Genomic DNA, 12,089 nt, shown 5'->3' on the forward strand with positions numbered 1-12,089 from the left:
ATAATTGTATTACCTAATCATAACATTGTGTCATATGTTATATAATATTAATATTATGTAATATTACAGTGTTATAATACTACTTAATATGCTGATCTCTTACACCAAATGAATGGCATTACTAAAAGAACACCTTTTTCTTTCCCTCCTCTCCCAGTGACCTGGACCAACAGTACATCAACTACGTATTCAGGTAAAATGAATAAGCCTTTGATACGCCACTGCTGGTTTTATGTGGTATATATTTTCATTTTCAACTGTGGCTTGTTTGGTAACTCATGTCTACCACTACTTAAATGTATTTATTTAGCAGGACATTCACTGAAAGAATAGTGCTAAGCTGAATGGCTTAGCAGCTGAATTTTTTTGGCTCTGGTTATAGGTGGACATGCCAATATTCACCTGGGGAGGTAACGAGGTGTTAATTATGAATTTTTTAACAACCATGTGCAGAAGTGATCTATCATTTCCAGAAATAATATTTACAGAGTAACTCCCTGGCAATCCCCCACTTCAGAAAATAAAACTTGTACAAAATTGCCAGGAGGGGAGGTAGTGATTACAAAAGTACGACATGTAAAAAACATGAGCAATAACTGATTGTTCAGAGTGCTGTTAATGGGATTGAGTAATTCAGACTTTCAGTTGTTTTTCTGATCTGGAGATATAAAAGCGACTTGTTATTTCATAGTGAAGGATCCTGTGTCACTGACCAGAGACCCCTGCATTTTAATAAAGTCAGTCCTTTCCTCAAAGAGCCGTATAAGCCAGAACATTTGGTGTACATGGCTTCCACTAGATTTTTGTGAGGCTTTATTTGAAGTAAGGCATATAGAGACTTTACTAGATTCTCCTCCACCCATAATCACGTCTTGTATATGTTGACCTCTTTTCTTGGAACGGTAGTTGAAGTTTTATGGGAACACTATGGAGTACAGATACTAAGTTCTAGGAAAGGATGGTCAAAAGGAATGAAAGAGAGAGCAGAAATTAGAAATAAGCATAACAAAAGTTGTTCTTGTCCATTTAATTAGTTGGATGTGTGCTCTTGTCTGAGCACATTAAAGTACCTTGAGCGGAACATATGAGGGACACCAGTGCAGGACAGTTACTTCAGTTCCCATTTATCTTGTGAGCATCATCAACATGGTAATACTTTGTATCTCTTTCTATCTTAGTTTGAGTAAATATCTGATTTCCATAAGTAAGTAATGTGGGCCTTTGATTTTGCATTTGTATGATCCCAGTGTCTATTCACCAGGGTCACATTGACAACACCTGAATATCAGTTTGCTTGAAGTAGGCTCTTGTTTAAGTCAGTGGTTGTCTTTTATCTACTGTGAATTGCAAAGCAAATCAGTTTTACTCAAAGAAGATAGTTGTATTTGTTGAAACTGTTTTGAAGAATTAGCCACAGAACTTGCAAATATGCTGCTGTGTGCAAAAATAACCCATGAAATATTGCATGAGCTGCAGCTATTTGTCTGTGTTGAAGGGAGAATCATGAAGCAAGCAGTAAAATCAATTGATTTTTCATTTGGCACCTGCCTGACTGTAGTTGTCAGTTGTCATTTCAGTTGAAACTGCATCTGGGCCTGAATCTTTAAATTCAGATTTTGGCTGAAGATCTGAATTTTGCAGCTTAGATTGAAAAGCCAGGGCTGGGTTCCTGCTTTGTTAGTTGATGGTATCCTTTGAAATTTGTGAAGCTGTGTCCAGCAGAGAGCAGGAGTTCCACATTGCATGGAAAGTATGATTATTGATTTAGAAGATTTTGAAAGGGAGAAACTTCCTGCTAAGAAACTGTGAGGTGCAGTGGTATGTGTTTAAAAACTGTTCTTTTTACTAAAGAAAAACAACAAGAAGAAAACAACAATGGAATAGTGCGAAGTGGAAGATGGCTTTTTTCAGCATCTGCTTAAAAGCAAAAATGTGTTATCAAAGCTTGCAAAGATTTTCACCATTAAGTGCCTTAAAGGTCAGTGTAGCTTGTGAGATGATGGTGCAAAGTAATTGCTGGAAAACAGGTGGCTTAGAGGAGGTAGAAGACTGGATGCTTATTTGTTTGGCTTGGGTCAGTGGATATCTATATGTCTGTGTGTCCATAGATGTGTGTATATATTTCTATGTGTTAGAGAAGCTCACAGTCCATAGCATTTGGACCTTATCATGCCTAGAGAAAACAGTACCATGGGCAATGGGATAAGTGGCATCTGATTTATTTTAGAGTTTTGTTTTGTCATAATAACTGTTGATGTTTGAAAGGGTGTGATATTTGGCAGAAGCTCTCTCCTTGTTTGCAACCTTCAGGACATGCCACTGCAGTGAAGATCCTCCAGTGTCTCATGGACTGAAATCTTTCTGCTGCAGAAGGCACTGGCAGGGCTTGTCTCTTTGTGAGATCTCTGCGCATGTAGTTATCTTGGAGATGCCTGCCACTTCCCAAATCTGGATGGAGCTGGTCAGCGTGTTTGAGAGCTATGCAGAGCTATGTATGTATGTATGTGTACACACAGCTTTATTGCACAAGCTTAATTCCGGTGGAAAACAGTCAAAAGCGTTTTTAAATCACACTGCGTAGAGGGCATTTTATTGTGAACATTCTCTGAATGAGTGCTAACTCCTGACAGGCAGTTCTGGGTCAGAGTCACTGTAAATGTATGCTTAGCCCTGTCAGAGGGTGCCCAGCGCTAAATTTTGTGATTTAACAGACATTAAGGCATGTGCTGCTTCCTCTATTCAGGGCTTTTTGAGGACTGTTTTGGCCATGACAGGATCCCAGTTCTACCTCCACCACAGGACAGTCTAATGTGTACAGGTGGTCTTGTCTGTACGAGCATCATTCTATGATTTATGAAGGAGCTTGCTACTGTGGTATCAGTGCAACTTTCTCCTTAGCACTATTACAAATAGTCTTCATAGCTCCTTATTTCTAATGTAGATCAGGCAGCTGACATGAGGCTGTGTGGGGAAAAGAAAGCAGCCAGACAGTGTTTAGAATCAATTCCAGCCATGGTTGGAAAAGACCCTTAAGATCATCGAGTCCAACCATAAACCTAATGCTGTCAAGTCCACCACTAAACTATGTCCCCAAGCACCATGTCTACATGTCTTTTAAATACCTGCAGGGACAGTGACTCATCCACTTCCCTGGGCAGCCTGTTCTAGTGCTTGATAATTCTTTTGGTGAAGAAATTTTTCCTAATATATGGGAAAATATAGGAAAATATATAGGTTTGTTACAATAGAGGCTGTTCAAAGTGTTTCTGTTCAGTACAAAAGCACAGTTGTACTCTGAGTGTAGAGATTGGCTGGATAGAGCAGATGAAGAGTTCTGCCTCGAGCTACTGGATATTAGTATGTACCAATATGTTAGATTAAAATAATACATGTTTAGATGAAAAAGAAACGTTAACTGTACTGGCTCTGTTGGACACTTCCAGAGTTATAGCTGAAATTAGCAGTGTCTCCTAATGTGTGCTGTCCCTACATGCCATGCACTGTTTCTTGTTTTAAAATCTGGAGTAATTTGGGAGGATAGAACATCTTAAGCAAAGGTACATGAACAGGAACATTTCAGAACAAAACAGATCTGAAGAAGTGTTTGCAGATGTTGAAAGGGTGGCATTTTTCTCGCTTCATCACTTACAGCATGATTATTCAATGGCTTTTAAAAAGGGAGCCAGACCAGGAACAAGTGTAGGAGGGAGAGCCGAGCTGTGCTATGCAGAGAAGGGGTGATGTTGCTTCTCAGTGCCCAACCCCATCCTATTCATCCATCTCCCTTGTGTTTAAGCATGTGGGGCAGGGAGCAGGGAAGAAGAGGGGAAATGTACTTCCAGGAACCTCCCTCTAATCCTCCAGTCTTATTCCCACCACCCTTTTTTACTGCAGTATTTTGTATTTCCCTGCACTCCGACTTCTGCGTAAGAGTTCTACTTCCTAGTGTTTTTCCCAGTAATCTTCCATTTTCTTTTATTCCTTTTCAGTTCCCCACTTTTTATCGAGGAGGGAGACAGACTTCTCCCCCCTAGCTAGCTGGTAAGGGGTAGTGTGAGGGGAGGGGCAGTAATGTCTACCTGGCATGTTGAGGGATACACAGTGTGCCTTAGAAGTGGGTCGTGGCTCATCTTGGACTTTCTCCTATGCTGAGGCAGATAGAGATGTGTTACTTCTTGTAGGGAACCTGGAAGAAAGTTTCAGTACATCCCAATATTTGCCACTGTATGATATTTGTTCAGAAAGGCACACCAGATAGCCTAGCAGTCAGTGGTGAGGAAACAAGAGACTTAGAGCAGGAGAGTTTCAAATGGTGAATTAAATGGCACTGACAAAGGTGTGTGGTAAAGACTCTACCCTGTGCAGCTGAACTACATCTGGCTTCTGTAAAAGCTGCTAATCTGTCACTTTTGTGAATTAAAAAAGCTGCAGTAGATTTTCTGCTATAGGAAAGGGCACCTCGCAGGCATAAACTGCTGTTCTTGCTGACAAAACCTCTTTTTAGCCAGAAAGAAAACCACAGGTGACCCAGCCCTCAGTACTGAGTACAGAGGAAAAGGGGAGGAGCAGAGAAATCCGGCACAGGGATTTTGTTTTTGCTGCAGCTGGATGTCCAGGCTGTCCTGCTGGAAACCTCTGAATCCCTAATCTGGTTTTACAGCATCATCATGTCTTTTCTACTGAGGACTGTTGAGAGCAGAGTCACAGTACAGCTTTAATGGCATCTAACCCATTTGCCTTAACCTGCCTTGCACTTCACAAAGAAGGTTTTGTTTCCCTGCTGTGTTTTCTTTGGATTGAGACCTGGGATGTCTGGTAGGGTTATCAATTCCTTTTGGTTGAAGAAGGAAGTTTCTGTCTGAGCATTTCCCAGTCTCACTGCTTTTTTGTTTAAAAATTAATAATGCAGAAAGCCAAAGTGGAGAAACACCGCTTAGTCATAGTTCTCATCATTGTTGATACAGTTTCACTTGCCCCGCCAGGATCTTGTTTTCTCTGTTATTTAGTCAAAAGCAATAGGCCTTTGCTTCCTTTCTTCTCTTTACCAGGAAACTGAGGAATTGGGCCTGTTTATGGTGAGTTCCCCTTGGCATCCCATGCAGGGAGAGCATGCGTGTGTGGGGAGGAGAGGTGGGGGGGAATTACCTACTGTAAGTGATCTGCTTTGCCTTGTTTACAATCTTTGTGACAACCACATCTTTTTAAAAACATATGTAAATATTGACAATGTGAACGTACTGTACCAGCTGGTGCCTTTCAAAGACATTGTCTAAAACGTTAAGCCTAAAATACTCACCTGCCTGTCAGTCATGACCCATTTCCTCCTTCAGCCCATTGTCTTCCGCGGCTGGTTTCGGTGACAAGCTTCCCCCCAAGGCTTCCTTGGCCATGGGATTTCCATGCTCTTTGCAGTTTGTGTTTGCTACCAGTGCCTCTGCAAATCATGCTGGGATTCACCAAAGCATGCTGCAGGCAGTCCACGAAGCACAGTAGCCTGGTTGCATAGAGAACTGGGACCAGCTGAGGGCAAGCAGGCTTGGAAACGGTAACTGTTTTAGCACTGGAGAAGGGAGTTGGCCTGGTATAAGCACCGTGCTGATGATACTGTACTACTGCAGGTACTGGGTGTAGCTCATATACAGTAAGTTCGGTGTTCTGGCCATAACACCGTGTTGGGAACCACTTCCAGCTCTTTCTCTGCCTTAACTTTTCATTGAGCAGGCTTTCATTCCTCTGCTGGTTGGGTTGGCACTTTGCTGCCTTTACTGCGTCTAGTGAACTGTAAAATTCACTGGTAATTAGCCAGGGAAAATTGCCTAGCTTTAGCATTCATGACATTAATGAATGTCTTTTTACCTTTGTAAGTGCAGTGATTGCTGCTTATCAAGAATCGACTTCTCCAGATACTCTTTTCTCCTTCTCCCTTTTGTCCTTTGTGTTTGTCATGGATGTTTGTTGTTGGTAACTGGAGAAAGCTGTAGCTCTGCTTTGGAGACATGCATACTTCTTCCATCTTATAATGGAAGAATACGTTTCTGTAGCCTTCTAACCTTGGGAATAACATGGAATGAGAAAAATAGGAGAAAAAAAAGTTTAGCAGATGAATCAGTAGCACTGAAAAAGGCTCTGTAAATCCTATACTGCAAACTCAGAGGATGAAGTCTTTGTAGGACCTCGGAAATCTTAAGTGATACTCCAGGTAAAGAACCATTACAACTGATTTTCTTGTTCACTTGTATCTTTATGAAAAGTGTGCACCATTTGGGTTAGTACTTAGTTTTATTTTCATGCATTTTTTTTTAAACTTGTTTAATTGCACATTTGTCCTATCTTTAACTGACATTTTGGGCATGAATGTGCAGTGCATGCACAGCCACACACACAAGACTATATTTGACTCTTGCATGCAATATATGTACATCCCTATAAAGTGGACATCAGTACACAGCTGAAATCAATCCTCGGACAGAAAGACACTCAAGTCTAGACACAAATACAGTTCTTTATAGATTCAGTCTCAGTGGTGTCAGCAGCTGGCTGAACAGCTGGTCTGTTGAAAAGGACTTGGGGGTAATAGTGAATGCTGAGATCTATATGAGGCAGTAGTGCATGTGCATGGCAAATAAAGGCAAACCATGTACTGGGCTACATTAGGAGTGTGGCTGTCAGATTGAGAGAAGTTATTATGAACGTTGCTGAAGCTGCAGCTGTCATACTCTATTCAGTTTTGGGCCTCCCAGTTCAAGAAAGGTGCTGAGAAACTGAAGATCTGGCAGAGGGCTACTAACATTGTTAGTGATGTAGAGCACATGGGCTACTGCAAGGAGAGCTTGAAGTTGCTGGTCTGGTAGAAACTGACAAAGTGGAAACGAAGGTGCAACCTAAAACTGCCTATACTTTCTTGAAAGGGAGTTACAAAGACGACAGAGCCAAACTCTTCTAAGGAGTGGTTCATGGTATAATATGGAACAACCACCATAAATTGCAGCTTTGGTGGTCTAGAAACAGGGCATCAGGAAAAATTTCTTTTCTAGGAGGGTAGAGTGGCTCTGGGAGAGGTTACTCAGAGAGATGTGGAATCTCCATGCTGGGAGGTTTTTGAGATCTGGATTTTTATCACAGAGTCACAGAGGACATGATCAAATATTGGTGATAGTTGTGCTTCAGATGAGAGACTGTATTGGGTGACCCTGGCAATTCCTTCCCAACTAACTTTTTTTTTTTTTTAATTGATGCTTATGCCTCAGTTATTCTGCTTAACTGGAATAAGTTTCACCATGAAAAAACAAACACAGAACTGTCCATTTACAGGCCATGTCATAAATTCTGTAGTATGAAAATATTTTTTTTTTATTTTTTAGTGTGGTGCTGTTGGCCTCTGCATCCCATCCAGCAGGTAAAGTTGATTGAGTTTTTCCTTTTTTAGATTTCTATATTGCCTTTCCTTTCCATGCATATTTTTAGAGGCCAAACCCTTAGGATTTTAGCCCTGGAATTCAACAGGAATATGACCAATAATATGACTTCGATGGGAAGAAGAGAGGGGGTATATAACACTGTGTAATTTGCATATTTACTAATACCTTTCTTAGCTTCCCTTTGCAAAGCAGCAGCATGGGACAAAGAACAAAGAACTGCTTTTGAGGTGGTACATGGTAAATAACAAGGATTCCCAAGGTCAGTGTGTCCTCTTCAGAGCAGTGTCCCAGAAGTCCATATAGAACTGAGTTTTCTTCTCTGCATTGCCCTCAGTGCTATGCAGAGATTTTGTTTTGTTGCTTTCATAAGATGTATCTTATCACTTGAGCCCATGGCAGGATTTGAAGTATCAAAAAATTGAAGGCTAAAGATGGAGAAATTGAATATTTGATGGTGGCTAATATTCCTTTCATCTTGGTATTTTAATAATTAGAAGGATAAAGATGAGCATCTGTTGCTTTCACTATACATTTGCTCAGTCAGAAAAATAAAGGAAAAACCATTTAAATAAACATAAATTCCACCTTTTGCCTGGTGGTGCATGTTGTGGATGTAGGCATTCCCCCACTAGGACAGAAAGACAAGTAAGGCAAAATAGTCCTATGTTTCAAAAAGTGGAAGATGGAGTTTCCTCCAAATCTGTAGAGCCTGAAAGCTGGAGAACCCCTGGGAATGTTGCTACCAAGAGCAATCAGGGCCCAGGTTCCTGGAAATGCAAGTATTCAAGAGCTCTACTTGGATCTGGGAGAACTTTTTTAAACATCTCAAGTTGCTCTGTGTGACAGAGTTCAAATGCCGGACGGGGAAGCAGCCAACATATGTCTGTGTTTCCTGTTGCTTCAGCAGGAACTATCACAAGCTCTATAATAAAAGAAGTGGATATGATGCATGCATACCCACTGGCAAATGTTGCTTAAGCAGGGTCTTCTGTATACTAGCAAAGAATACTCTTATGTATCCCTTTCCCCTTTTTCAACCAAAGGCAGGAACTGGCTAGAAGCAAGGTCAGAGAGAAATCATTAAACAAGCTAGAAATGTGGAAAGCATCATAAATGAAAAGTCAGCCAGCTGTAAAGGCTCAAAGGAATGTTAAACTAGTAATGTTCGTGTAATTGCTGTTCCCCTGCTTGTAACAGTGGGTAATTTTTTTCTCCTGTGTTCCACTGAGTGTATTACTTTGTCCCTCAGGTGATCTCTTCAGTGCCTTGGACTTTCCATTCCTGTACTTCTACAGGTTTCATAGCAGCTGCTGCGCCAGGTAACCCCTCTTTAACAGGACATGTGAATGTTTTCAAAATAAGAGATGCCATTGACTCTCAGTTAAAAATTTTGGTGTGTGCAAAACCTTAGTTATACTAGTTTCTGCTGCCATAAACCAGTAAAACTGCAGAGAATATGTGTCTCTGCATATCGGTGGATATGCATTTGAAGGCCCGAGATTCAAATGTGCTGGAAGTATATGTGTTTTTATCTGAGTGAGTGCATTCTGATCAGGCGAGTTCCCAGTCACCAGTAAAATAATTTTAACTAAGGTAGCAACGCTTTGATAAATAGCATCTCTCAAATGCTTCTTAAGTCAGATTAGCCCTTGTAAAACTTGCTGTTTGTGGTGATTACAAAGTATTAGTTTTCAGCGTTATATGGGTGTACGTGGATTTATTTGCCTGTACATCTGGTTATTTGGCAGAATGCTTTTTTTGGGTAAAAGGGAAAAGCTTTAACAAGCATTCCTTTATTTTGAGTAGCAAAAGTTCACTGCCTAATAGTGTAGTTCTCACAGGACAACATAAATGTTTCCTATAGGTTTTAATTATCTCAAAAAAAAAAAAATTATTCCTGTCTTTCCCCTCCAGTCTTTTGCCAAATGGAAGTATTTTTGTTTTAGAGGGGAAAAAAATATTTTCATGCTAACTGATGCCAAAAATATTTCCTGATTGTTAGGGATTTTCTTACTTGTATCCAAATTTTCCATTAAAAAGGGAAAATATTTAACAATATTTTTTAATATCCCCATGTACACAGTTTTTTGGTACAAAAGTGGCTTTTTTCAAGGGTGGACTATCCACGCTACAAGTAACTTGCAATTAGGTAATAATGAATAAGTTGTTCCATGGAAGGTAGGTGAAATCTATTTCTTCTTGAAGGCAAGGTCTAACTGCAGGTAATAATGTATATCTGTCTAGCCCAGATACTCTTCTCTTTCACTTCATTAGAATTTACCACTGTTGTAGCCTCCTGTTTCCATTGCCCCAGCTTCAGTACATGTATAGTAGGTAGGTGCACACTACAGCAAGTGGAAAGGAATAGTTAGATGGAGAAACAAGCATCTCAGTTGCTCTCCTACATCTTGTAATCCAGTGTCTTTGTAGACATAAAGGATTTGGAGGAAAACCTGTACAATATAAAGTAAGGGTAACTGATGCAGCTAAATCTACTACCTGTGCAAGTAGTAAGGTGCAAAGTGCTCTGTTTATTTAATGAAATAAACTGACGTTAATTGTGACATCAATATTTCAGGTATTATAATTAGCTGTTTCACTTTTTATCTCTGAATTAACACTAAACAGCTTCAAATCACTCTGACTAAAAGCCCTTCTCTGCAGGGCAGAAGACCTGGAATGAACTTAAGCCAGCTACTGGACTTTCCAAAGCTTGGGCAATGCTGCTTCATTGAACTCACTGGTTTCTTAGAGTGGAATGCTGTACTGCTCAGCACTTCATCCTCTGCAACAGGGAGCTGAGTTTGGGCCTATCTTTTATCATCAAAGCAGCATCTACTTTCTTGGCTTCAGGCACAGCAGTTATTCCTTTGGGGACTCGTGTTATGGCTCAGTGTAAAAGAAATCCTACCTTCTAGACCTGGGCAGTTATCTTGCCCTACTGTTTGGTTTATCAAAACCACCTGTAACTGAGATGTGGCTGACACACCTTTGCCACTTGTACTGAGGATGGAATGGCACTCGGATGAGGTGCTGGAGCCCAGCATGGAACTTCTGACCTAGGAAGTCATCATCTTCCACCTTTCCTGTTATTGCAGAGAGGGGACCAACTGCATTGCATCACTAACCAGAACAGCATACTCTCTTCAAATACCAAGACACCTTTTGTTTCACCACCTGTATGCTGTGTTGATCCTATCTCCTTTCCCATGCACCTTCCCCAGCACTTTGTAATCTCTTATGCCTCTCAACCAGCCATACAGTAGTTTGCGCCTCACATGTTTTGAAGTCCCTTTCTATTCCCTGCTTGCTGGTTTACACTATTTCACTGGTTCACAACCAGTGGCTTGTAAGTATGTTACAAGTGAAACAAAATCCAGAGCTAAAACTTATAAGCTCTGTGAGGTCCAGTGAGATGTGGAACAGTTTCCTTAAGAGTAGTCTTGGCTACAGGAGTACTGGGGACTACTTTCCTATATGACTCAAAAATCAAAATTCCCTTAATAGCAGAGATCTTTGGAGTCTTCTGTTCCCAGCATTACTGAGTCATCTGTCTATTTGGTATACAGTAGAGATGTATTTGACTTCCCAGTTGGAATTTAGGCTTCATGAAGTTTAAACAGCTTGAAAGCTTCAGGCAGAAACTTCCCCATGGTTATTTTTTTCAGTTCAAGGCTCTGTGGAGGTTGAAGTGAGTTAGTTGCCGAACATGTGTGGCTCCTGTTGAAATTAGCATTACCTTTATTCAGAGCCATTTCAATGCTTGAAGTTAATATTTCACCTCATGTTTCTAATAATCTCTACTTTTCTGATTATGCAAGTGCATTAGAGACCAGCCATGAGAGCGTCAGACTTACATTACTCAGACTCTAGTCACTGACTGAACAAAACCCGAGATGTACTAGACGTAACGTAAGCTCTTTGTCCACCACTCACCTTTCTCCAAATGGGATTAATGCTGCAGTTCTGCATTAGGAAAACCAAGATGCCTTTGAGGTTGCTTAGTTGAAATTAAGAGCCTTTATTAACAAGCTTTCCCCATCCCTTGCAGTGGACTGTTGGGATTCTTTCTGATGTTGCACACAGTGAAGCTAAAAAGCAGCACAACATCAGGGCAATATGCAGCATGGAGTTTTCTTGCAAAGGTAAGAGAAAGACTGTCACAGGAACACAGCGGATCTGTGCTTCTCCCAGGCAAACCGAGGAATTTCTACACCTCTCTAGTTTCCCTCGCTATTCCTATTTGACACTCCTAGGGCCTGTCTATGCAACCTGTACATGGGGTTGAGGCAACAAATATCAGTGCATAATAAGCTAGGATCATTAGCTAAGATCAAATACTGTATGTAGACTGAATTTAATGGAACTGGGCAGATTATTGCAGCTAAGGATTTGGCCTATTCAATCCCAGTAATACAAATCTGTACTTTCCAAAGAAAGTTTTGGAGAAGAATATTCCTTCTGAGAGTCTGTGCACCAGCTGTTTCCAGTGTGTCTTCCCAGAGCCAAGAGTTAAAACTAGTTCCCTGAAGTTCAGTACTAGAACTCCCACCATTATCATTACAGGGGAGAGCGGTGGATGTCAATTTCCTTGACATTAACAACACTTTTGATCGTATCTCCCACTCTGTTCTTATATCCAAATTAGACTGTTACAGTCTGGATGGACAA

At 40.7% G+C, this 12,089-nt stretch overlaps 1 protein-coding gene across 6 annotated transcripts in view; it reads left to right on the top strand.

The window, feature by feature from the left end:
- The window catches only part of TMEM241 (transmembrane protein 241), a 63,042-nt gene that overhangs the window by 22,138 nt on the left and 28,815 nt on the right, over nucleotides 1-12,089 (top strand). For 3 of the 6 annotated variants that reach the window (XM_027795162.2, XM_055800507.1, XM_055800503.1), the window contains exons 10-14: nucleotides 158-193; nucleotides 5,049-5,075; nucleotides 7,362-7,396; nucleotides 8,668-8,737; nucleotides 11,470-11,563. In XM_027795162.2, the coding sequence (XP_027650963.2) occupies nucleotides 158-193; nucleotides 5,049-5,075; nucleotides 7,362-7,396; nucleotides 8,668-8,737; nucleotides 11,470-11,563 (262 nt within the window). The remainder of the gene's footprint in view (nucleotides 1-157; nucleotides 194-5,048; nucleotides 5,076-7,361; nucleotides 7,397-8,667; nucleotides 8,738-11,469; nucleotides 11,564-12,089) is intronic. The other 3 variants (XM_055800504.1, XM_055800506.1, XM_055800508.1) reach the window with 2 other exon arrangements.

Source organism: Falco peregrinus, chromosome 3 (genome assembly GCF_023634155.1).
Source record: "Falco peregrinus isolate bFalPer1 chromosome 3, bFalPer1.pri, whole genome shotgun sequence".
Classification (NCBI taxonomy): domain Eukaryota; kingdom Metazoa; phylum Chordata; class Aves; order Falconiformes; family Falconidae; genus Falco; species Falco peregrinus.